General features: G+C 40.7%; 1 protein-coding gene across 4 annotated transcripts in view; it reads right to left on the bottom strand.

Moving 5' to 3' along the window:
- The window catches only part of RBMS3 (RNA binding motif single stranded interacting protein 3), a 712273-nt gene that overhangs the window by 661981 nt on the left and 22446 nt on the right, over positions 1–27846 (bottom strand). Inside the window, exon 2 of one of the 4 annotated variants that reach the window (XM_030969574.1) lies at positions 26583–26738. The exons of the other annotated variants lie outside the window; for them this stretch is intronic. Coding sequence (XP_030825434.1) covers positions 26583–26738 — 156 coding nt within the window. The remainder of the gene's footprint in view (positions 1–26582; positions 26739–27846) is intronic. 4 annotated transcript variants of the gene reach the window in all.

Genomic DNA, 27846 nt, shown 5'->3' with positions numbered 1-27846 from the left:
TCCTCCAGAATTTTAATTCTGAGCTCCAAAGACTCATCTGCCATGAAGGAATTCAAGACTTTTATATGGGATGCAAATAAGCAATCCAGGAAGGACAGGAGGAATGAGTAGGACACAGTGTCTTCCATGATCTCTGCTGCACCAAGGAAGCAGCACTGTCAAGGATACATTTTTAATCCTTCTGCTCCAAGAAAAGATCAACTGGATGCTGTGTACCTTTGAGAATGAATACTAGGAAAGAACAAGGCAGAAGGATTCCACTGACTCAAGCATCATTTTGGAGAAAGGAAACAAAGGAAGAAAGAAAACCTAGTGTGTATGATGTGGCCCAGCTTCACTTTCATCATCTTAGATGGAGAGACAGAGACTGCTGAAACCATAGCAGAGGCGAATACGTCAGCAGGGTTATTGTAGATGATATCCATAATGAAAAATGCAATAAAATTACAAGGATGCACTGGTGTTATTACACTTTAGAAATTAATTCCAGCACTGAAAAACTCATAGATATACTCTGAAATCTTCCAGACAGCCCTCACAATGATAGCACTGCTTCCTCAGGGCTCAGTCCTGCCTTGCCCGAAATTAGAGTCTGCCTCCTTTTCAGATGCAGCCCTGCAAGAGTAAACCTCAGCATCTTTGCTCCATGTAAGCATCCACAGGTCAGTGAAGAAACTGCAGCCCCTCTCCCTTGGATCCCTGTCCCACACTTGTTTGTTCAGGAGTCTGCAACATTATCAATGTCTCATTATTGAATCAAAAGCCACCACAGTGACTAAAATGCACCCCAAAAGTGGGCGCTTCTTGTCTATTTGCCCCCAGGTCAACAGCACACTGGACAAAAAGACAACAAAACCCCCTATGAGTGTGCTTCCCCTAGTCCATGGCAGCTGCATTTCATCATGTCATCCACCCCAGTATCACTGTCTCTGGGCTGGGAATATAGCTCTGTTCCCAGCATGCTCCCCATTTGCCTGTCATTTTAGTGCAGTGGGTGCTGAGTAACCCTCCTTCCTCCTTACATCAGCATCTTTAAGGCTTTAATATTCTGTTTGATCTCTTTGAGGCTGAGGGAGGAGTAAGCAATTTTCTTTCTGGCTTATTAGCTAGGTAGGAAATATTCCCAATAAACACATTCTGTAGCATTGCCTTTAGACCTCTTATCCATGACATTGTTCTGCCTCTTTTTTTGGTTTCTTAAAAGACATCTTTGTTTAACTTTACGTATTCAGGCAAGTAGATATAATGCAAATAACCTGAGAGCCAACATTATTTATAACTCTACTGCACATAACACCCTCATTCTCCCCACCACCCTTTCACTCTATAAAAATATACAAGAGTAAACAGGCACTCCAGAAAAAGAAACCCAGGCATCCAGTGTTAAAACTGAACAGCAAAGAGCTTAGCAGCAGCAAAATATAACCTCACCTCCTTGTGAATAATGCCTTGCTATTTAGTCTGGTTACAGATGCCCTATGCTGCAAATACTATGCTGTGGTATCAGCTTTTCTCTACAATCTACAATTTCCACAGGTCTGGAGGATTATGCAAGTGGAGGCCAAAGAATCCATTTGGAGGACTGAAAAACAGCAAGTATGTTTAAAAATTAGGACTTAAAAAAATTTGTACAAATCAGAACGAAAATGCTGAAGTATAGACATTGTAGTGGGAAGGGAAGGGAAGGGAAGGGAAGGGAAGGGAAGGGAAGGGAAGGGAAGGGAAGGGAAGGGAAGGGAAGGGAAGGGAAGGGAAGGGAAGGGAAGGGAAGGGAAGGGAAGGGAAGGGAAGGGAAGGGAAGGGAAGGGAAGGGAAGGGAAGGGAAGGGAAGGGAAGGGAAGGGAAGGGAAGGGAAGGGAAGGGAAGGGAAGGGGTCTAGCTGAACAACTTTAGAGGAACAGCTTTGCCCAACTTTCTGCCCAGATATTGTGAGCAGCATTTCACATCAGTTGTCTGCAGTTTCTTTCAAGGTACAGATAAAGGGATAAGTGTCACTTAAAACAGAAACATCTATTACTCAAGCCTCCTGCTCATCACAGATGAGGCATATCCCTGGTTAACAACATGGGCTACATCTCTGTGGAGGCTTACAATGGCTTCAGAGCATTTGGCCAAAAGTCACAGGCCTGCCATCAAGCTGAGAAGTGAAAGGGCACTCAAATGCTTAGTTTGTGTTGTCTCATGAAGAAAATCTTTAGAAGAATGTTGCAGGGAAGCTTTTAGAGAAAATAAAAATATTTATTTCTTTCCTCTTTTGAGGAGTTCTGAATTTACACTGACATTTGACTGAGCAGTTACTTAGCATGCTGTACACCACATTTCACTTACAAAAACAGCGGACACAGTAAAGTTCCCCTTTTCCCCAGAAGATGACAATAGTGTATATTTCTCATAGAGTGTTACAATTTTTCCAAGGTTTCAGGGTTTTTTCTTCTTTTTTTAAAGGCTCAAACAAAGGAAAATATGTTTGAAAGGAAGGCTCTATGATGAGAGGGACACTGAAACTGGAGATACAAAACTTGTTTCTATGATACATTAAATATCCTACCATGGTCAAACAGACACACACAATAACATTTATATGTGCAAAGGATCTGCAACCATAGGTCTTCCACCACATCTAGAAGTTGCTTCAGCAGCAGATTTTGTAATCAGTCACAGGCACCTGTAAGACAAAAGAATAAGGAACAAGTGTTAACAGAGAGACACTTTTCCCATCTACAGCTTGTAGCTCATTAGAATTTGCAAGAATCTTTTAAGATCAAGGGTGACGAATTCATCTCCTGGTCCTGTGTCATTCTGTGATCAGCACATGACTGATATCTGATTTATCCATGATTTAGGTGTACAGCAGGGGCAGCAGGGCTGTCCATGGAGACACCCAGCAGAACCCAAACTTATAAAAGATGGAGGAAGTGAAGCAGCATCACACCTGCCAGCCTCCAATCAGCACGACCACCCTCCATTTGGTGCACAAAGTGGGTGATTTTACCCACCAGGCAGCATTACGGTTTATGTCACTTGTGCTGCTAACAGTACGCTGGGGAAAGGTAAGACAGAAAACACGCATTTGTAGTACACCACCCAGCTCATCAACAGGAACAGTAAAACCTTTAAAACAGACATAACAACAAAAGCAATTAAGGAAACTCCTTCAGTTCAGAGCTACCTGGGGCGCGCACATGAACTGGCATACAAGCTGCCTCGAGGCCCTGGAGAGCAGTTGCTGAATTAGTGAGGATTGGAACAACTAATTGGTGATTGTTTATCAAATAATACACTAGCAATTCCACTGTACTCTAAGAGGGAGGCAAGAATAAAGCCATTTCAGGTGCCACCACTGTGAACTTAGCATTTTTCTAAGATACATAAGACATATTCTTCAACTCTTTTAAGTGTCCATATGCAGACTAGACAGAGGCTGGCAGGAGGCACATTTATAAGTGCATTTATTTCAAGTCTCTGCTAGTTCAAAGGACTCAAACAAAAACCCTTGTCTAAGAAAAACACAGATGTGGTTAGAAGAAAAGAAGGAGGACAACTTATCACTTTTGAGGTGGGAGGAAGGGATGGCAAATATGGTACTAATTAATATAAAGCCTTCTCCTTCCTTGATGCCCTGCTGTCCCCAAACACACAAAATGAAGAATCTACTCTGCTCTGCTCTCTCAATACTCTTGGCACGTACCTCCTTCTCTCTCCCCCTCGCACTCCCTCTCTCTCCATAAAGGGGCATGAAATGAGAAATTTTAGCAAGGTTTCTTTACAGAAGAGAGGCTTGGCTTCAAGCCCAGTATACATATGTGGGAGGAGGGAGTCTTCAAAGAGAGACTCCCTCAGCGCTGCCCAAGAAAGCCGAACTTCTCACGGCCCGCAAGTGAGGTTTGCTGGGACTCGCTGGCTCAAGCCCCACCAGTCCCTCAGAGACAATAAATGACCAAGGAGGTAAAAACATCTGCATGATGATGTCTTGAATTTTCCTTAGTTTGAACTTTAGGAAGAAATGACTGCATGTTGAGAGGAATGGCTTAAAAAAACCCCAAACCCAATCAAAAAACAATCCAAAAAAACTTGCGGTGTCACTGGATTTCCCTTTTATATAGCATGTCCAGTTGTAAGAATTAGTCAATTTATACTAAGGATTATTTGTCGTCTTTAGCTTTCTGCAGATGATTTCTTCTCAACAATTCCTTGTAGACTCTTGTAATGGTGTGTTGGTATAGTTACACAAGCATAGACAATTTACACTTACAGAAAGGCCATTTGCAGGTATAGTTTAACAACATTTCCATGAAAAAATTGAGTTGACCAAGAAAAAAATCATTTTTTCTCCTAGTCTAACTTCATACATTCTAGGACTCTTGCTAGCATAGTAATGATGACAAAACTAGAATAAATCCCTACCTGACACAGCTATGGCAGCAAGACTAAAGCCTTCCTCTCAATTAGGTTGAAGTGCTTCATATTTCAGCAACATTTATATTACAAGCTTTTCCCCTCACAGCACAGCGCATCCTCCGCAATCACCTGGCTTTGCATTGCTTCCCGCCCATACTCTGTTAACCATGGATCTCCTAGACAACATTTACAGCATCAAGTATGCAATTGCAAGCTCACCTAGGGCCATTTAAAAGGAGTTTATTTTTGATTGTTTAAAAAATTTCCCTCCATCATGCAGACAGACATTCTGCAGTTTCTGATGAACTCTCATCCCCAGCTTACAGCCAATTCTGACCCACTTCTTGGTATTGTGGTAGTAAATGCTGTACCACACAGTTGAAATGTATGTTTGCTTTAGTTGTGTCTCCATCCTGTTTTAAAATGCACAACATGAATCAAATTCATCTAGCTTCCACAGCCATATTTTCACTTTGAACATATCAAGAGATAAACAAAGCAGACAGCTCTTAACTGATTCTTTTTTCTGTAATTAAGTGGGAGTTTCTTACCATGCCCAATGAAATCCAGAATGCTTCAGTGTAGATGCCTGAAAAAGAGAGAAAAGTGTTTAAAAGACAGCTTTTGCTCAACGAAAGTCTAAAGCCACAAAAAAAAAAAAATTGCCAGCATAATTCTATAGGTTGAGTTAAATAAATAAATACTTATCTGATTAATTGTTGCCTGGAATCCATTTGTGCTCGTATCTCTTGAGTTAGAGGCCATATTAAAAAAAGCGCACAGGAGATTTGAAATCTGAGGACAACCTACAGCTTGATTCTAAGAAGGCTCAATGCACCAGTACTTTCCCATGGCGTGGGTGAGACAGGTTTAGTCATCAGGTGTGACAGAGAGCAGTCTGTTGCAATCCAACATTACGTGGAGAGCCAACTAGAAAGCAACGTTTTTAGCACATACACTGCACACATTACAATACCCTCAAAGAAAAGAAAATCAGGTGTTTCAGTACACAGGCTTTATTTGGGTCAGCTGCATTTCAGTCTCCCTGAAAAGCTACAGCAAGTGCCTGGATAGAAAGATGTTCACAATTTGGAGATTATTGCCAGACATCAACATCACTGTTATTCACATGTGGGTGACACACTAAGGTACTATGTATACAGCTATTAAGACAAAAAGACCCTTCAAAATCGTTAAAATATCTTTGCAAATTAGGACTTTGCCCTGAATCTGGTTTTGTCCATCTCAGACTTCTCTTTTCAAAAATCCTTCTGCCTTTCTTTTCTGCAAGAACACTCACTGAAGTCCTTCCACAAAAGCATGAATTGCTTTTTAAGGGCAGGAGCTTGTTTGTCATGTATTTAAACAATACCCTGGCACGGGGTGGGTGTAATTACATGGGAAGACACAGATGGGATAGGCTCAGAGACTGAGGAAGTCAAGTATCCTATCACACTCACGACTTTCACTTTTTCCTCCTCAGGCAAATGCAAACAGCCTCAGCTCCTTCCCCAGTCCCACTGTCCCAACCTCTAGGACTGCCCAGCTCCCAGCAATCTCTGGTGAGGTGATTCGCTGAATCAGAACTACATTTTTGCATCCAGTAGCCTTCGGGAGAGTTTTCTTTAAGGGGTATGTCCAAACACCCCTGTTGACATGGGAATTCTTGGCATTTCTAGTATCCCAGGGCAATTTCACAGCTACACGAAGTCCTTTTTGCTAGTTTCAAAACTGTCACCTAACCATTCTCTTGAGGCTGCTTGGCTCCCATGGCATGGGAGAGTGAATGGGCATTTTCTATTTGCTTTCTCCATGCCACTTGAGAGTTCATAGATCTTTGTTTCTTCCTTCTCAGATAGATGCCCAAGTATTGTTTTCCATACAGGAGTCACTCCACATTTTTATCAACATTTCCTGCATCATCTCCCCTTCTTCTGCATCCTTTCTAAAATGATGGAGCAAGGATGCAATATTGAAGTGTGCCATGCATTTATGCTGTAGCATAAAGACTCTTGGTTTTGTTCACAATTTTTTTACCAATCAGTCCCAGCATTCAGGTTGGGGTTTTTTTTCTTTTTCTCATTCCTATTGCATATTCAGCAGGCATTTTTATACAATTATTATAAACCAAGCTTTCTTTCCAAACAGTAATTTACATTCCTTCACTGTGTATTTCAATTTAGAATTGTTTCTCTTCCTCTGCACTATTCCATGTTCTGCCAGGTGGTCCTTTGGTCACTCTGTATGGTGAGGCTATTCTGCAGTCCCATAGCACATCCTCACCTCAGCTATCCTGTTTGATCTGGCATCATCAGGAGACTTTTTTGCCTCATTCTCCACCTCTTTCAGGACTATGCTAAGCAGCACCAGACTCAACAGCATGACCTCACTGGTCTTTCCATCCCTTCTGTAAAAGTTGGCCAGTTTCCCTCACTTTTATTTCCTAAACTGAAATTATTATAATTCCATTTAAGGACTTTGCACCTTAGCCCATGGCAGCTTGAAGTCATTGAAAGTTTTTGAAGATATACAAATAACAAAAGAAACAAAAATTGGAAAATTTGTTCATGTGATTATAACAGAAGCACAAACATTCTGAAGCTCAAAAATCTTCTGCCCAAAATCTACCGTCCAACCCCTCTTTAAAGTAACCCTTACCCTTCACACACCAAGGTTTTAGCTTCTTCTTGAAATGACAGCATACATTACACCCTGAAACAACTCCTCCCCAGCCACAGGAGTTACCCCATCTGTGGGGAATGTGTCACTCGCCTCAAAAAGAGCTTTTCTCACTGTGCTTTCTTGAATCACAGGGAGCTGCTAACAGGAGGGCCAGTTCCACACCCAGCTATGGGCTGCAAGTGCCCCATTGCTTCCAGGACCATTAAGCCAAGGTATGTGGTAGAATACACCAGCTCTGGAGATTTTTTTCCCCATATAGTCCATCTGGAAAGACATTTTTTCCTGTTCTTTTGCATTTTGGAAAAGCTGTAGCTCTTCTCTCCCACTCTCAGCCTTCTTGTGCACATGCATAGGTTGAACAATGATGCACGTTCCATGCTCGCACAAACCCTCTGGCTTTGAATGTCGTTCAAACAACACAATGCCACATATGGTTTCCCAGTTTTCAAGAGCAGTTCAAAAGTCCCAATTTAGACTCTGAGGCCCACCAAATAAAAAGGAATGTGATGCATATGTTCCCAGTTCTAGCTCAGCAAATATAGGCTAGAGGAAGAGAAAAACATCAAGCCTGGTAACTTAATATTACGCTAGATGAATAAGTATAATTTTCTAAATAAAAATAATTGGCTCAAATATAATGCCAATAACCCTTCAGGGACTTGAGCTGGTGAGTACCATTGAGAATAATAAAAGAGGCAATTCTTACTGCATGCATACACTTTAAGAACAAAAATACAGTGGGAGAATTTTAATTCCAATGATTTGGATAAAGCTGGCTGTCCTGAATCAGCAAGCAAAGCACAACAGCTACAGTGAAGTACAAAACCAAAAGAGCTGTAACTTTTAGACAGCCATCCAACCTCAGCTAAGCATGACTCCAGGACTGCTAGGTCAACACACTGAGTGAATGCTGCGCTACAACATGTAGCTTCTTTAGGAATAGGATCTCCACCACAGGAAGCACAGGCTCCTGGCAAACACCAGATCTGAAGTGGCTGGTGGTCCTCATAGAGCAGTGCTGTGGATGGAAAGGTGTCTGCTCAGGCCCTGCATGGCCCTTTCCTGCACCAGAAGCAGTACATAATTGCTCCTAAGCAATGAAGAGTTGAAAAAAAAATAAAACCTGAAGGAAATAGATACTGGTATTATTCTGATTCTGCCTTCTCCAGCAGAGTTCTGCTCATTGCAGCCTTAAAGCATGGAAGCAGCTGGTACTTTCTCCTCAGAGGATTCTACTCCAGAGACTGGTCAACACTGCAATTAAAGGATGCACTTATTGATTACACAGATCCTCCAGATTTCCCCAAGGTAACCAGTGAAACCCCGGTCTACCTTTTTCAAGGATATAAACACTGTGGGAAGAAAGCATTCAGCCCCTGCCATCCTGGCCAGGATGCACCTCCTGCATTACACGTTGCTTCCTTTAGACCCAGGGCAGCAGGGAGCAAGAGTGGATTCAGCCCAGCTCATTCACCATTTAAAAATTAATGGCAAATGCAGCCTCTCTAGCTGCAGGTAAGGCACCCCAGAGACCTCTGAAAACTAATGTCAGCCTTCCAACTCCTGTTCCTATTACAGCACTAATCTTCAGGTTCATCCCCACACCGGCAAATGCTTAAAGCAGCCTGTTAACTCTACCAAAGGACTGATTTTAACTCGGCTCACATACACAGAAAGGTAAATGCAACATGCCAATAAACACATTCTGCTATCAAAGAATGACTTAGAAGTATCAAATTTTTAATATCACATACTTATTTACTGATGCCTGCCCTAGCAGGCATATGTAACCTAATACTGTATTTTACTGATATTGCAGACGGTATAACCAATCTCCTAAACTTTCAACACTCTCAATGGATTAGTATGATGTGTGGAGCAGTTTTAGCTTACAAAGCACTACTTTAGTGTGTAGAGTTATTGATTTAACTTAGAAATTCTGCTATGTCGTGTATTTTTACTGATTTACCTTTACAGTAGTGTAAGAATATCTTTTCTCCCCCCAAAAACTTTGACACACTTCCTTATCCAATACAAAATATTGCTCCTAGTAGGATTTCGGGACAGGCGCTCAGTAATCAAAATTATGGATTTTTTGAAAAATGTTTTGTGTTGCAAGGCTCCTCCCACATTAGTCATGTCTTTTTTTTTTTTTTTTTAATAAACCTGGCATACCCTCTAAACTTTCCAAAAATTTCTCAAAGAAACACCTGCAGTTATATATCAGTGTACCCTCTCCCTTCCTCCAGCCTCAGGCTGGGCAGATACTGATACAAAGGGAAAAATTCTCCCATCTGGAATACTTCCCAAAGGTACTGGAACATTTTCCTTCTTCTCAGCTGCAGTAGTCACTCAATCCTCCAGTCTCCTCTCCTTTTGAATGCTGCAGGAATCTCCCATGTCCAGCTCCAGTCCCAGCTCACAGTTCTAGCACGTATGGAAAGCTGCAGCTGAATAGTGCATACAAATGACAGCAATAAAATAATGCAGTGGCGTTGCTAAAAGCTTATTTGGAAAGCACATTTTAAAAACAAGATCAAACCTGGGAACCACTCAGGAATGTCAACGGCATTCTCCTCCAACTTTTCTTCAACAGCAGCTGTCTCTGCAGCCATGCAACTCCAACTCCTACCTTCTGCCCTGCACCACACCCCTTTCATCACTGTATCACAAGTAGCTTTCTTCTGTTAACTATTCTGTGTTTAAATCCTCCTTTACTCTGCTATGTTAATCAATAACAGCCCCCACCACCTCTATCTTTCATTCCTCTGCTAATCAATGTGATATTGAAAGTGCTTCAATTTTACCTTATGATGACTTCACATGGCATAAACCACCATCAAAAAAGAAGTCTAGAGTCTAGCTCTATAAATATGCTTTCCCCCTTTTTTTTTTTTGCAGAGGTAGACTTACATCAATAATTAAATATGCCAAAAGGCTCATCTAGTCTGTATATTGAAGTACCCAGTTCACCACATTTTTGTACATTCAATGAGTTATAGTCTTTAACTGTATTCATCAAAACTCTCCATATCAGCCCACGCCCAGTAGCCAGTGACATGGCATATGACTTTAGTAAGGGCTTAGACTTACAGAGAGTTGCTGCACATCTGTTGATTCACATCAACCAGCTACATGTATGTTTTTCTCTGGCTTATGGAAAATGCAGGATAACTCACAATAGCTTACAAAACGTCTTGCCTCACAGAAAGAACACCATATCGTTCTATGCCACTACAACACCACAAGGAAATTGCCACAGAAAAGATTTACACATTAAAGCATTGCTTGAGTCTCGGATACTTTACCTCGATTTACAGTGTTTCCACACCTTCACACTTTAAGATAACGTTATCATAGTATCTGGATGCTACCAAATTCTCCCTATGTTAAAAAATAGATTTAAATTTATATTGAAACTTCTGTTATGGTAAATAAAGCCCTGTGATTTCAGAAGGCACATAGATCATAGACAAATGGGTCTAGCAACCAAAATCTTCTCTCACACAATGATAAATTGTGCCATTCCGGCAGCTATTTAGATCTCACTGCCTGAACTCATGCTGACCTGAAACATACCCATTCCTTCATTACCCCAAGCTTTGTGTCATGTGCAGCATCAAACAACTTATCTTCTTCCTGCTTACAACACCTCCAGCAATAGCACTCTTTTCAAAGTTAAAAAAAAAGAAAAAAGGCAAAAAAAGCAGACTATTTAAAATGAACTGATGTTTATGAAGTTCAAACAAAACAGAAGAGCACACCCAATCTGTATTTTTCAGCAACAGAATATCCTGCGGTGGCCTCAGCCAGCTGGGTTCTGTGACCCTTGGATTGATCCCTTGAGTGTGTTCCCATTTTATCAAGCAATGAACACTCCAGCCCCAAAGCCAGCAAGAAGTTTGTCACTGACTTCAGCTGAGAACAGAAACCGGCTCAATCATAAGAAACCTTGAGCTAAATAAAGCAGCAAGAAAAGGCACAGGAGGGAGGTGGGGGGTGTCAGCTCAGAGTGCTGTGGGGCACAGCTCTGCTTGTTACCAAGGTTACTTGGTACTTCCCCACATAAGATTTCATTTTCAATCACCAATAAATCTGCAAAAGTTTGAACCCCTCGAGTGGGAAACAGGGGTTGAAATGCATTAAATATGTGCTGCAGCCTCATTTGGCGGGGAGGAAAAAGTTTTCAGACATAATATTGTAGGCAGTTTTGAGAAAGAGGTTACAGGGAAATGTATGGATGTAGAAAGCTCTTTTCCAGTAAAGACTCACCACTATGGCCCTGCTTTGGGTCTGACAATAAGTATGTCACAGATCCAAAATTTCCTGATTGTGTCAGGCATGTGTCTAAACAAAAACCTGCCTGAATTTGAACAGGTTGTAAGTCCTCAAACAAAATGGGAAAAAAACTCCCACCAGTTAAAAAACAGTCAATAAAGATATATTCAATTTTTAGCTGCTTTAGCTGATAAGCTGCTTAGGCAATTTCAGCCATTCCCTCAAGGCTCCCAAGCCAGCGGGTTTGCTCCAGGCTGGGGCTGAGCAGGACTTTCCCCAGAACTGCAATTCCAGTGTGCTGAATGAGGTTCTGTATAAAAGCATGGATACCCTCTTCCTCCACTGGTATCTCCCCAGCCAACACCTCATTTGCTCCAGTGAACATGGAAGAAGAAGTTTTCAGAACCAAACATAGTAGGGACAAAAGTGTCAGGCTTGCAACATCTAGGGAGAAATAGATGGGAAAAAAGTATGTATGTAGGTAAAATTCTCTCCCTAAACCCTTAACGACTGGCTTGGAGAGGCTGAAATTACAATAGATGAGAAATGGGATCTGAAAGTCATGGAAACAGAGATCATTCACAAGTCTGGCACTGAAATCTGGCTAAAAAACATGACAAAGAGGTGTGGCAATGTGGTTTGAGTCTCAGCTCTGATGATCTTGGATATAGAAGAAATGCTGAGACTATGTCCAAAGGGTACATAGGCTGAAGAATCTTTGGAAAGGAGTCCAGGCCTGAGGTTCAGTGGGAACAAACCAACATGGCAGAAAATACCAAAGTCCAAGCAGCGACAGACCAGAGGAAGATCCTTGACCATGGTAATTTTTGTGGCTGAGCCAAAAGTTAAGGTTTCTGTCAAATAGCTATGAAGTGAATCCCAAATGGGACTGGTGCTGCTTCATGCCAGCTTGTGGGAAAGATGCTTGGTGGCCACCAGTTATTCCACTAGTGGCCCTGCTTGATGTGGTGGACAGGAAGATCTCTGGTCTGTCCAACAACTCACAGAGGTGCACATTTCACACCCTACAATTAATCTGGGGTTTGCAAAAAGTGAGTTGGCAGGGAGCAACTTCTTCCCCTGTGTCTCTCCTATTCCCTGGTCTGTTCATGTCGATTTTATTTTAAAAGGCTTGATTCTGTTACCTATAGCTGAATCCATTCCTGTAGTGCCTCAGCCTGTACTTATCTACACACTTCTATTTCTTGAAGCTCAATGAGAGTTAGGAAATTGTGATTTGAAATGTGCACCTTGTCATTGCATAAAGATCTTATACCGTGGAAGAGATGAGAAAAGGGATACATTTCATTCCTGAGAAATAGTTATTGCCATATTGAAGAGTACCGCCTCCTTCCCCTCAAAGTGTTTTAATCCTAATATCATACAAGAGGATAACTTTTGTACTATGGTAAAATCTGATCGGAGCAGCCTCATTGACTTAGGACACCATTCCTTCTCATGAACAAGCACAGACAGTATTCTTCTGGGATATTTTCCTGAATTTACTTAAAACATGGTGATTTCAAGTTTTACGTGCCACTTTTTGTTGGTTACTCACAGAAACTTTACTAAATAAAATCTAAAAGCATCACTACAGATGGGAAAAACAGAGCCCCATGAGAGAATAGTACTTGCTCCAACTCCCTGTGCAACCCAGGAGGTGATTTGGAAGAGAAGGCATAACTTCCTACCACACAAGCCTCCTCTGTGGCAACCCAAAAAAAACCCCAGATCCAAGATTATTTAACTCATGGTGACACTTGCCTTTCAGTAAAAAGGCTGAAAAATATCTTGATCAGTGCCATAGCTCATGAACTTACACAAAACTTTCCAGTTCAAAGCACACAATAGATCTGGCATATGGCATGTCTCACCTGCCACTCTCAGAATTACCAGGTCATTTGTTCCATGGAAGGATCACTTCATTCAGATCCTGGTGCTGTTTCTTTCCCAGTGCTTCACTGGCTGTATGGCTGACAAAGGAAAGGATAGTTCTTGTTAAACTTGAAGTGTCTCAGAAGCTTCATCACCTCCAGGGAACCTTCTTGCATTTCCATTACTACTCCTTCCCCCTTCAAATGCTGCTTCTTGATATTTGCTGTTCACCACAAATGCACTGTTTTCTGTGCAGAGGTTGGGCCAGCACAAGCCATTTAGCCTGGCACTTTGAAGAAAAATATTAGAATGCCTTTTACAGAAGAACAAACATTGACTCACGTTAGGAAATATCACTTGTGTGATGTGCTGTTTTGAAAGACCACCATGATTGCTCTGCCTCGCTCTGATCAGCCACATTAATATTTGAATACTGGATGACAACAGTTGAAGATTAATTCCAGTAAGTTATTCATGCCTGGAGGTTCAGATTTCCAAGCAGAAGCATGTGGGCTAGACTATGGCATTTCAGCACATCCCCAAGGAAAGTGCGGTGGGAAGTCACCCAGCCCCAAGAAGATCAGAGTATCTTGTACCTTTGCAAAATAATCCCTCTTCCTGCTTCTCTCTATCCAGGACACTTCACCATCAATGATGACATGCCAAGGGCCTTTTCTTGCTGCCAGCCAGGATTGCCAGACATTATGCTTACAAAAGGTGTGGACATACTCAGCCTTGTATCCCCATTGGAGGAAGACACATCATTTATTTAGCCAGGGAAGCAAAAAAGGCCATTCTCAGACAAGCAAGACAATGCATTTGTGTACTGATCAAGTCAGGACCTGTTTGGCCCTCAGCATTTATTTCAGTTCCATACTCCTTACATAAGAGTCTTCAAGTGAGAGAGACTTTGAGAACATGACAGTGTGAGAAGAGATCTTGTCAAAACATAAGTGTGAGGCCCTATGCAGTGAAGAGCCTCTCAAGAACGCTTTCTGCCACAAGAACAAATCCTTTCCCTGGATTGCTCCTGACACACACAGAGCATGAAGCTGATGTCCATGAGCATTGCTGGAAAGCCAGGGCAGAGGGGTTCAGCCAGCTAGCACCTAACCCTCTGCAGGGGGAGATCCAAGGGAGTGCCTGCATTCCACTGCTAGTTTGCCCCTAGGGTTTGAGGAATATAAACAGCAGTGAGGTTATTTGAGATATTATATATTTTTTTCCTGAAGTCATCATAATATACACTTTTTCTTCTACCATGGCTTTTTTTAAATAAGGGAGGAGAAGCAGCCTACTTCTCAGGTGGGCTCAGCAATCCCAGCTCAACCCCAGCAACATCTAAGGGAATGCCTTCAGCATGCAAAATTCTACTGAAGACAGGAGTGGAAGATATTACTTGCTGATTCCCACCTTTGTAATGGAAGTTCAGAGCCAGCCAAAAGAAAGCCTCTAGTATAAAATTCAATACTATCAAATCACTACACAGAAGCCACCAAGACATCAGGTCTTAAACACACAAATCCAGTTATTAATGCCTTCTTGAAACTCACTGCCTGACATTTCCATGTAGCAAGTAACAAAATATGAAAATTTTGGCTAAATATTAATTAAGAGATATGCAAAGGAATACAAATTGAATTCTTCAATATACTGAACACTATTTTAACAAATGAACCCATGTTTATGCTAGGCAGAAGTTCAGACAGAAATCATCTTGAAATACGACTTTCAGCTCCCACATAGGAACAAACTACAATAAAACAATTATTAAAAATAGCTGCAATTTCTCTACTGATTGGCACTGAAAATCAGAAAGGTTTTTAAAATAACCAACAAGAGTGTGAGAAGGTTTTTTGGGCTAAACATAAACAGTAAAAAACATTGATCTTTTAGGCTTTTTGAGAGACAAAAAAGTCCAAATTTAAAGTCCTCTCCTTCTCCCTCCTTCTATGACCTGGGCAGAGACAGGAGACATTTATAATGATGTGTAGTAAAATCAATTTTTCCACTGCTTTGCAATCATGTACCTCCATAAAACAGACAGAACACTGCCAGTGGAAAGACAGAGAATTTCTGGTGTGTGCTTTTTATCCTGCTAGTTTACAGCAGTATGGGCATAAAACAGGCTCACACAGCTCTCATGGATCATTACAAAAGTCCAGGTCAACAAAGATCGGGCTCCTTGTCTAAACTATCAGCTGTGACCCTCATGCAGATACCCTGCCTCCAAAACACACAGCACTGCTCTGGCAAAGGACTGCTGGAAGTGATTCTGTGCTGCTGTCTGCTGAGATTACACAGACCACTCCAAAGATTGCCACCCCTTCCACATCTATTGGCCAGCCTCTGAAGTTTAGTGCCACAAATTATCCATGTTGTAATGCAGCATGTTTTATGCAGCTTCAAGTTTCTCTAGATCACCAGCACCTCGAGGAACTGAGAAAACAAACAAACAAACAGAAAAAAACCCCAAAACCCTAGCCAAAAAAGAAAAAGGAAATAAAATGCAAACAAGCAGCTAGAAAATCATCTTCACCTTAAGCAAACCATGTTACAGGCTCTATTTTAAAAGCAGCGAGCTTAGGATTTCAGCCTGACATACAGACAGTGTTGAGACAAGGGGTTTACTCCAAATTCAATATAACTAGTATTTACCAGAGGAGGGAAAATGTTCAGAATATAGAGCGGGTCAAGTAAAAGGATTGTGCAAAATTGAAAACACCTGCAAGGTGGGGCACATACGGTAGATGTGCTGACTATATAGGAGTAGACAGGAAGAAAAAGGGGCTTGTATTCAGGATGGAAAAGAGCTGTCTACTGCCATGAGCCAGCACCTGAAACTGTTGAAAAGCATTACAGCCATGTTCCCAAGCAAACACTTGGGAACACTTGTGCTGGGCTTAATCCACACAGCTTCACAGGGATCAGCATGGGAACTTACTAGACAGGGGCCAGTGCTTTCCCATACTTAGTCCTTCCCAAAGAGCAAAGGGCATGTTCGGGTGTGAGCAGGCACTTGCAGAAGTGTTGCTGCCACCCCGCTCAGGCTTCCCTCAGCCCAAATTCTAGCAGGGCACAGACACAAGCACTCTGAGCAGATTGTGAGTAAAATACTGGGGTGGCAGGAAAGGGAAGGAGGTAAAAAAACCACCCCCCATGTATCTAAAGTACAAGGGATAAGACATTGAATTAACTTAGCTGGGGTTATTTGGGATATTTTCCCTTCAAGTTTTGCATAAGAATCAATAAGAACTAAAGAGATAGGAAAAAATCTGAAAGAACAGTTGAAAAGATGTGGTTTTACAGCCTGTCATACTTTTTTTTTCAAATAAAATTGATTTTAGTAAAACATTAAATATTAGGTATGCTAAGCTATTGAAAAACAGTGTGTTAAATATTAGCAAAAAACTCCCTAACAGTGTTGCTCCAGAGTCACACCCAAGAGCCAGTTGGGAACTGGCTGTGACAACTCTGTTGCTTCCAAAGGGGCAGGAGCAGGGAAGACAGCAGTAACTCACCAGCAGTAGCTTTCAACATTACTAATTTTTTCCAAGCAACAATCTCAAGAAGAAAATTTAGCTCCATTCCTCCATACTGTTCCTCTCCCCCACTATCCCAAATGCAGTCCTCCAGCAAGTTTAGGTTCTGATCCTAGCTGTCCATAAGTCTTGTAATAGCCAATAAAAGCACGAATTAATAAATAGATAATTAAATCTAAGTATTTTCATGATCCAGTTTGCCCTGCCCCGTACTTCATTAATCCATGCACAAATGTCCCTCAAGCACAGTTGATTAACACTGCCAAAAGCCAGACATCCCACTTCTGCACTTCACAGCAGTCGAGTATCTGAGGATGCAGCACACCCTTTCACATTAACTGAAGCTCCTACTCATCAGCAGCCCAAAGGAGCAGTACTATTGGAAATGCCATTTCATTAGTCTGTGACTCAAGGAGAAGAGCCTTATTTATTATTAAAGCAAAAATTCTCATTAAACTGTATTTTCAGTAAACCTGGGACTAGCTGATCTCCACAACTTTTTAGCTTGTTCTGGCACAGTCTTAAGCAGCACACCAAATACAGTGTTTCACAAAGCTAGTTGGAAAGGGCTGCAGAGCCTTTTTACCTCATTCTCCTTTTAGCTAGTATAATGAAGATGGACATAGAAACATTTAGCAGAAAAGAAAACTAGGACTTTCCCCCTTCCTCAAATTCTTACAGAGCTTCACTTTGGGGGCAATTCAGCCTCCTTTCAGAGCTGCTCTTAGAGACTGTCTTAAAACAGGTAACAACATTGAAGATTTGGAAAGTGAGAGGTCACATAATGCAATTACTTCAGATAATCAGATCGGCAGAGTTACTGAGACATGAGCAATGTTTGTCACTGCCTCACAGGAGCTTAAAGCACATAAACAAAATCAATTCCAAGTCCAGAATCCCAAACAAATAAATCAGTTACCCAAACAGATGAGAAAGAGGGAAGCAGTTTTCCCCGAAGCCACTCAGATTTACATCAACAGAACAGAGTAACCCACTGTTTCCAACCACTTTACAATGTTAAAGGCAAAACATAAATTGACATCATAATGTCAATAAACACATCCAACATCAGTATCACATTCTAAGCCCACCAACCACTGGTCCAGTCCACTGATCCCTTTGAACAGGGAAACAAAATATGAAAATGTTTGTCTGTCTTTGAAATTAATTGGTGAGTCAGTATTCACCAACAAGTAAGTCAGGACAAGAACATTTTCACGCATGGTCCTTCTCCATGAGGTTCCAGCAAACTTTCTGCAGAAATCAGTTAAGAGTTGTGTCTGTACAAGAAAGAGTTCAGCAGGTACTGTGAGAATTATAGTGCACAACACCTATTCTATTAGAAATAAATGATCTCATTTACATTTTAATTCTGTGGAACAAACCACTCTCAACAGGGCAGTTTGCTAGAGTTACTAAAGATGTACAGAAGTTGTAATTTTCATCATAAATGTACATTATGTTCTCATCAGAGAAATGAAAGGACCAACAGGCATATTCGAGAAACTGCTTATCTGGGATGTGCCTCCAAATCTTCATGAACAGTCTCTTCCTATCTTGCAGTGTATTGTTGCACAGCTAAATATCACAAGTCTCATTAGCTGAATGGAAATAAGTACAGAAAATATTGTACTTTTCATTGACCCTTTGGAATGAGTAACACCATACAGATGGAAATCACATCCAAATATCTAAAGCTGTAAATCATTTAACTCTACAAGCTCTAAATACATTCCAATGACTACAGAATGTACTGGTTCCTCTCTTTTATTTAGAGTTTCATTTCTTTGAATTGTGTACTCCTTAAAATAAGAACCTGCTATTCCTGGTGGATCAAAGGACAGAAAGACAAACTCTTGTGTAGGTGCTGCAGTGCACCAAAATACCATTTCTAATTTTTTTGTCTTTTAGCAAAGACTGCAATCAGGGCTGGGTCAAAGTCTGCTTAGAGGATGGGGACATTGGTTTTACTGCATGCCTTTTGTACTCACTGTGATCTTAATATTGCTCATGAGAAATTCAAGTAGTGTTTGGCAAATAACTATGGCTCAGTGAAACAGCCAACACCCACTCAAATATTAAAAGACCTTGAAATACACTCTTCACAAGTTATTTCTACAGTGGCAATCACATGTTTATGGGGTGTTAGTACTTAAAACAAACAGAGACAGAGACTTTATTTTAAGCTTTTAGGTAGGGAAGTAACATTAACCCAGTGCTTTCATTTCTGAGGAGACAGACGCAAATCATTAAGTTGAAAGCTATTCTGAGGAAGATTTTTCTTCAGCATTTCTAACTGGGCTTGCATCACTTTATACAGAACACTCATGGGAGCCAAAATGAGAACCCTTCCATGTCACTCTCACTGTCTTTCTGGCTTTCAGACTATGAGCATTATTGTTTTCATGACAGAAGAGCTTCAGGATAACAGAACATCCCTGGAGATCCTACAGCTCTTTAGTGAGCATTCCCAAAGTAGGGTGAGAGATGGTTTTGCACGTCAAGATCTGGGTCAATGCCCGACATAACCCAGACCAAGTGTCTGGGATATCCAGTGCTGGGATTTCAACAAGCACTGTTTCCTTCTTTCTTCTCTTCCCATCTTCTGGGTTTTTTAGAAAACCTCAAGATAAAGCAGGGTTACTTTGGGATGAGATCATCAGTTACTCACAAATGATATCTGTAAAATGCTTTCTTCCACGTTTCCCAGAAAAGAAAAAAAAAACCACAGAAGAAACCCCTCTCCCAAACCCCCTTTCCTGTGACCCCAAGAGAGGCAGAGGGCTAGAACAGCATTACCCACTGATACAACTTTCATTATATATTGAAACATATTGAGATAATTTTCAAGATGCTGTCAATGGTAAAAATTGAATAGCTTGATGATGAACTTCCCTTAGATTCCAAATTTTATGTGTAAACAGAGAGTATGAATTTAGCAGTTCTACCCACCCTATAAACACACTACTGTCAAAGGAAATCCTCATCTCGAGTGAGCATTTTTTACATTTTTTTATAGACCCTGCCTGAGAGCTGGGGCAGCTCAAGAAGGACACCTCACAAGAGCACACAGATACTTGAGTTCCACACTGTTATCGTGTCTAACCACTCACTGAAAGATGCCTTGCAGCAGAGAGAGAAGTCTGTAGCCTACAGAGCAAGGAAAGAGTCAAAATGATTTTGCTCATTCGCCACCCCCCTCCCTTATCATCATGCAGGAGGAGGAGGGCGATCTATTGATACTGGGTGTAAAGACAGCTGCTCTTCTGATCCAGCGTGGCTTTTGTTAGCAGCAGCAGAGCTGGTGAAAGAGAACAAACGCTCTCCCATACATGCATTGTTAGGGCAGGAGACAAAAGAATACCTGTTTTGAATCACTGAGGACTATTACTGTAACAAAGTACAAGATAACATTTCGCCAGAGGATACAAGAGATTCTGAGAGGAGCAACAATGAAACCAGGCAACCTTTCTGTCATCTTATCAAAAACTGCTTGGGGTACTTACTGAACAGTGGGGGGGCAATAATAGCAAATAGAGAGCAAACACAGTTAATCTTTGCACAAAGGCTTTTTGATAAGTAATAAAATAGAGTTAAGAGAGGCGTGCTGGCCTTTGCCAACTCACATTGCTTAGAAGAAAGGATATAAGACAGGCCTAAACAATTTTAAAATAAACAAATCCATACACAACAGGGGAATGTTGCATGAATGAATTTTCTCATTCTCCTTTTTCAAGCAATTCAAGAAGCAATCAAAGCACTCCAAGGTTTGCTATGTTTTTACATACTTTTTTGACACATTGCTTTACAGAACCTTCACAACAGCCCACTATCAGTAGCTTTGGTGTCACTGTATGGTATGTAAATGGAATAGGCAGATCTTTGACATAAAAATAATAATCTCTGGTAAAATTACAGTACTACAGTGTATCATAGCATCAGAACTATGGAAATATTAATACATGGATCTTTGACAATACAATGTAAGATGTCACTTTGAGCAGTTATTATGCTAATAACGGACACTTATTATAAAACCACATGAAAGAGGTAAGCTATGTGGGTGTAGAAAGAGATATTTAGTATTCAGAAAATGTATTTAAAAGGGAAAAAAAGCAAGTGCTTCATACAGCATCTAATCCCACATTAGGCAGATGAGGAGTTCCCTGGCAGATGGGTGTCAGGGTACCCTGGGACTTGGATGAAGCAGCACATTATCTCTCAAGGGAGCACACATGCCAATATAATTTACAGCATCCTTCAGGCTTGTTTTTGTTATGCAGTGGGCCAAACTGGGACCAAAATAATGCAGGCGGGGGGAAAAGTGGCACTAGAGCTTTGAGGATTAACTGGAAAAACTGCTCATCAAGTCCAGCAGGGCTTCAAGAGAACATATTCTGCCCCATGCTCACCGACTTCAAAATAAAATAAGTTCCAATACTAAAGAAATAAAGAAACGACAAGGAGGAAAATGTCTCATACCAAATTCCCTATACAAAGCAAGCAAAAAGCCAGCATCATGACTGGTTCCATTCAAGCTACAAGAACGTGGCCATTTACATTAAAAAAAATACTAAGACCATTAAATGTTGCATTTAAAGCCAAAAGAAATATTTACAAACAGTTTGTAATATAAGGAGGAATCCAAGGAAAGAGAATCTCTGTTTGCCTGATGGCTAAAGAGTAAATTTGTCAAGGGTTTTTCTAGTTAGGAAAGGAGCAATTTATAGATATTCTGCATTAATTCTCACCTGGGCTTTTTTACTCTTCACTAAGACCCTGTTTTCCACCTAATCTGAACTACAGAGTCACTTTGGGGGCAGAATCACCCACTTGGCACAGGGCTACTGCACTCTAAATTCCAACCTTAGCTGTACTTTACAAAAACTTCTATACCACCAAAGCCAGCTGAAGCCATTCTCATCCTTACAAATACATCCCTCAGCCCTGAAACAAACACAAATGCCACATTTGTGAAGACAGAGCAGAAGATACAACACTTCAGACAACAGCCATAAATAAAATTCTTACATGCACAAACATAATCCATTTCAAACAGGAATGTTGGTGCTTATGCTGCAGAGGTTGGAAATACCTGTCTTTCACCATTAAGCCTTGTGAGGATAATGCTTAGCTGCAATCTAAACCTGGGTGATTGCAGCAGAACAACCAGAAGCTCCGTGATTACTTATTGCAGCTCCCAGTCAGGGAGAGGGAAATCTGCCACGTAGCTCACATGCAGGTACAAGGAACCCCTTGTCTCAAACAAAATAACACAGGGAATTATTTGGATTTTGCTTACAGTTGCAAGGATTCCTCATGCACATTTCTGTGTACAGAAGCATCTCCAGGACAATTGCACTGACCATGGAATAGATCACAGATCCTTCTTTTAATTACTTGGCAATTTTTATTCAACTGCCCAGCAATGCGCCACCTATCCTTCCCCTCTTTCAGATTCCTACAACTTTTCCAGGTTATGTGCAGGCTTCCTGATAACTTTATGGCCTTTTACATGGTTTAGTTACTTTCTGGAGAGAAGGGAATGGCAACCTGCAAAATCTATCAACAAGAACCTGGGAGTCTGCAAACTAAAAGTTACTGCTTTACTAGCATGACTGCAATAGACAGCTGTGACCAGCCACTGCTGTGTTCAAATCCCTGATACTTCCCAATCTACAACTTTTCCTTCTCCTACTTTTCATTCTGAACTTAATTACTGCCCAACATACTACAAACAGGATTTGAACAGTGGTATTTCTCCAGTAGAAAGAACTACTGCTATCATCAATTAGACCTGGAGCAGGCTGGGAAGATGATAAGAACACAAAGCTTATTGAAGAAGGCATACAGGAGAGAGCAGTAAGTTTTCCACTGTACACGCCCTTTAGAGATATGCAGATGGAGGTGGGGGGAGAAAAAGAAAAGCCTTAGGCACATTCCTGCTAGCTCTCATGATTAAATTCCTACTTTTACAGTATTTAGGGTTTTTTTTCCTAAACCTTCAGTTTTAATAACCAAGGTATTTTGTCATACTTGCAAATTTCCCTTTACAGAAAGGTGGCAGGCAGAGCATAAGAAAAGTCTTGAAAAGAAGATTCCTCCAGAAGCTAAAAAGCAAAAGTCATTCATAAATCATTCATCGGTCCTAAGCCATACTCATCACTGGGATCCTGTTTCATGACTTCATGACTTGAACTGCAATGTCTACCATAACCACTGAATTTCCCTTCCCGACAGGTGAACATAACTCATTTTGCTCTGTGTGCTAGGAACCTCTGAAATTTTTCTTGGCATTTTAAGATAAACTGTCCCTTCAGGCTCTTACAGCCTCCTCTTCCCTTCTAATACCAAAGCCTCAATTAGACCATGATTAAAGACGATGTACTTACAGATGCCAGCAGAAGGTAAAGGTTGTCAGTTTTATTACAGGTCAGGAATGTGTTTTTCTCTGTATTCTAGACTTCAGAGTTCAATGGGGAAATAGAATTTACTAATAGGCAAGTCAGATTTTCTCAACAGGATTCAATCTTGATTATCAATTAAACAGGCATAAAAATATCTAACCAGATGGTTTCTGCCAGTCAACAGAAGTCTTATGGGGAAGAGAACTTACACTCATTGACAGAAATATCTAACAGAAAACTAAAACAAATCCAACAGGAGATGTGCTTCACATGATGCTTTGAACTCCTCTTTTAAAAAACAGGAATGAATCTGTGTACTGCAGAATATTGTTTAACAGAATTCTTCAGCTCCATTTTCTCTTTGAATTTGTTTATCATGCTTCAGAGTGCTGATCGGTTTTTAGGAAAATGTGATGCGAAATTATGAAGTACTGTGGCATAGAAGCCAGACATTGAACTCCTCACTCCATTTGCATTGAGGCCCAGCTCCATTTATTCTCCTTTGCTTTTGACCAGTTTCCCTCTGCTTTCCTCACACTTCAGCTTCTGCACAGGTTCAAACAGCTATCTATTTTTTAATTGCCAAAGTAAACATTGCTTTCTCCCGCACAGTTCTTCACGTGGTTTCCTCACAATGACACCATCCCATAGTGTTTCATGCGCAACATTCATTTTTGGATCAGTAACAAGCTGAAAGTCTGGTAATGCGCACTCTCCTAATTTAGAAATGGAGCTTTATAACCCTGAAATATTGCAAGAAGCTCCACTGCTTGCCCTTCCATTAATTTGTTACTTACTGTGTTGGATTCTCATCAGCAATTCTTAATTGATGTACTCTGAGCCATGCCATCAAATATTCTCTATGGATCTAGCTGGCAATAATGGTTAATTTCTAAATTTTGGTACGTTAGTGATTATTTAGGTTGTGATTACTTCAGAGTAAATATATTCCTACATTTTGGAAAGCCCCAATAAACAGTGGGCATTGCTACAGATAAATAATATACTGCAATAAGTATTCTTATAATGGTAATGTATGATGCACAGCCATTTTCCAGATGCTACAGAACTAGTTGTGCTGCCAACAGAAGCAGCCAAATCCAAAACAAATCCATATGAGGAATTACTGTTGAACCAACCTCATCAGTGAGAAAAGCTTCTGCCACACAAACCCTTTTTCACCTTAGCATAATCTTCATAAAGTTAATGAAATGCAGCCTACCCCTGTTACAGCTGTAAAACCAAAGTAACTCCCATACAGGTGAGTTAGAACTGATGTAAAGGAGAGCCAGGACTAAGGATATTTTCCATCACGGCAAAGACTGATCTGCTAATGTTGATAGTGATGTGACACCATTGCAAAGCAGCCTGTGTGTGGAGCAAACACTGCCTGGCACAGATTCCACACTGACCCAAAAATACAACGTAGAGGCAGAGCTGCCATACTGCAGCTGTATCACCACCTAAAAGTTCTCTACATCTTCAAGTCTTACAGCACAACTGGCCCTGTTGGTTTGTCTGCAGGGTAAAATATTTCTCCACAAAAACAAAAAACATATTTCTCCTCAAGTTTTAAAGAAGTAGGCAAGTAGGATGTATGGACTTTAAGACCAGAAAGGGTGACTAGAACATCTAGTTTGACTTTCTTGAAACAAAAGCCAAAAGCCTTCAGACAAATATATGAATATACAATACAAACAAAACCACCAAGAGGAAGACTTATATCACAACCTTTCCTAATCACCACTTAGCTAATCTTTAGATTTTTAGTATTTTTAATCCTCCTTCATAAATCAGTACCTCTAGCTCCCAATTATTTTAGTAACAGGATCTCTGAGCTGTATCGTGTATAGAAAATTAATGACCTTTAAAACAGAAGGTTTACTTACACAGACATTAATTGCTATTGTAGTACAGATGAATAGTTAAGCAGGCCCATGAAACATTATGCTCAAGAACCTAATCCAAGAGAAGGAAATACTTTATGTAAATCCTTGGATGACAAAAGGTCAAATGCAATGAAGTTCCTATCAGAGAAAAAACCTGCTTAGGTCTATTTGCCAAGTACTGCAAACAGGTTAACCATACACATAATTAAGTTCTGAATCCCTTTATGGTCATATGGCATCAACCTGATTGCAATTACGGTGCCTTGGGCAGAAGATGTAATTTTAAGCAGAGAATCACTACTCTGGACAGGTTTTATAAATGATTCTCATTGATTATCATTTCCAATTAAAGGAAATAAGAGCATTAAATGGCCACTTTGACGTTGGAAGTGACCTTTCACCTGGACTATTTCCCTAATGGATGAGGGTTAAATTTACTGTGACAGCATCTAACAACATTTGGTATGGCCTCAAATTTCATGGTACCAGTATCACATCAGCAGCAGGCTGAGTTGGTAAGACCACGACATGCAGTGTTAGTATCCTAGAGAGTCAGAAAACCTAGGCATTTTCCAATCACCTACTTTACATTTCAGTAGCTAAAAGAATTACACACTGCTATGCTATGACCTACAACAGGTTTTTCAAAGGAATACACATTTTTCTCTTTTACATTTTTTTCTGCTTAATGTACCTCAACTTTATTAATTTCAGCTCCAAAATATTGGCGTTCCCAGTAACAACCAATAACCACAAGTAAGTAAATCACAGGTAACATCCCTCTCTCCAAACAAAGAAAATATTGTATTTCTAACATAGTACTGCCTCTTTCAGTTAGTACAGCCATGTGAAATTAAATATAAAAGCTCCAGTGAGTGATTTTTTTACTAATCCTGTGTAACACGTTTTGCAAAAGTGTCAAAAAGAAATATAGTTCAGTTGCTGAATACAGAATGGAAATTGTTTACTTTACAATCCAAACTTCTCTATTTACATAAAAATAACTTCACTACAGCAGAAATTTCAGGCTACAACACAATATTAATGGAGTTCGATTGCATATTATTCTAAATGGGTTATTTTACAGTCATTGTAACATTAGATCTAAATGCAAGACACAGACTTATACTTGCAGTATATTTTAGTGTACAAACAATATTTCAAAAAAGACTCACAGGTAAGCATCAGAAAAGAGCTTTTTTAAACCTACCACCCTCCTAAATCCTGTATTTGTATATAGGCACAAAACTCTATTTTAGTATTAATGTTACTTATCTCAGAATTACAACCTGATATTCACATGAGAATGACTGACAAACACATCCTGGTTGTAGAACAAGCCATGTATTGCCTTTACTTTAGTTCTTCACTGACATTTTTTTAGTGTTCCTTTTACTGGGATGGTTTTGTTTTATATCGGTTTTACTGTCATGCTAGCTGTAACTGTACACTACACATGCCTCTCTACAGTCCATCCACAAAGGAAATGAATCATTACAGCTTTTACTTACAGGGCCTGACTTCTCAGTGCAGGCTGTAAGGTTTCCATCCTCAGTATCACTCAGCACAGGGGTGCTTCCATTAGATTGTGTTATTAGCCAGGAGTCCTCTGGAGAGCTCTGCTTCCACCGGAAAGTGCCATAAACATGAGCCGCAGTGAATGCCAGCTGGGAAGAGAAATGCATTGCTGTATCCCTTTAATGGGAGAAGTTGCTCCCCAGTGCAGCTGGCAAGCTGTTCTCAGGCTCCCCTTTGGAGCCAGCCAGAATACAGCAGTTCATGTTCACCAGGAATTACTTTTTATTTGCTTTCATCTTCCTTTAGATTGAAGCAGTATTTTAACAAATGGAATAAATTTTTTAAAGCTGCCTCTGCCATATGGCTGGGACAGTCTGCAGGCTTCTACTTTGGGAGGGAGGTGATCCCCACCACTTCTCTGAGCCTGAGGGAAACTGGTATTGATGTCAGCAGTAGCCATGAGCCTGAGGAACATGTCATTTACTCCAAGCAGCTCTCATCCCTCCCAGGGCCAGGGCTCCAGGAGGGCTGAGCTCCCTCCTGGCAGCAACACTGCCATGGACTGTGAAACCAGAGCTTTCACACCTTTGGTTCTGTTGCCTCTCCAGAGCTATCTGACCTTTTGAAATCTCTAGGCTTTTTCCTGAGGGCCTAAGAGGTAAGCACCATTTACTGCTGAGACTTACACAGTTCTGAAAGTCTTGGCTCCACACCAAGTGCCAAAGTGCAAGGGCATCAGACTTTCCTGCAAGGAATATCTTCATGTAACAGGCTCCTGCTCAGTTTGCCATTAATCAACATCTGGCTGTGAGAACCTGTCTCTGAGTTCCTGAAATAAGATCAAATCTGAAATTCTTCTAAGGAAATATTTTTGAAAAATTCTTTCAACCAGCTCAGTTCCCCCATTGACCCATCAACTCTCCGTCCAGTCTACTGGATCTGTTGAAGCTGTATCCTCAGAGATCCACAAAGAGGGACTGAAACAAATGGAGAGGAGGAAAAGAAAGTAGTAGGCAAAAAGTTAATCTCGACTCTTGTCCAGTGCCTAACGCTCACTTACGCTAATGGAGAAAAATAGAATAATAACAAACAAAAAACTAAAATGAAACCAAGGAAAAAAAAGAAGGGGGAGGGCAGGAAAATACAGAGAACTTCTCAGACTTTGAGTACAACTGGGTCATTGTCACTAGGCTGTGATTCTGTGGAGTACACAGTTTGAGAGACAGAAGACTGGGAGCACAAAGCAGGCCGCAATAA

This window comes from Camarhynchus parvulus, chromosome 2 (assembly GCF_901933205.1).
Source record: "Camarhynchus parvulus chromosome 2, STF_HiC, whole genome shotgun sequence".
NCBI classification, from domain to species: Eukaryota; Metazoa; Chordata; class Aves; order Passeriformes; family Thraupidae; genus Camarhynchus; species Camarhynchus parvulus.
Note: the sequence above shows the minus strand (reverse complement) of the source record. Positions and strands in the feature narration are given on the sequence as shown.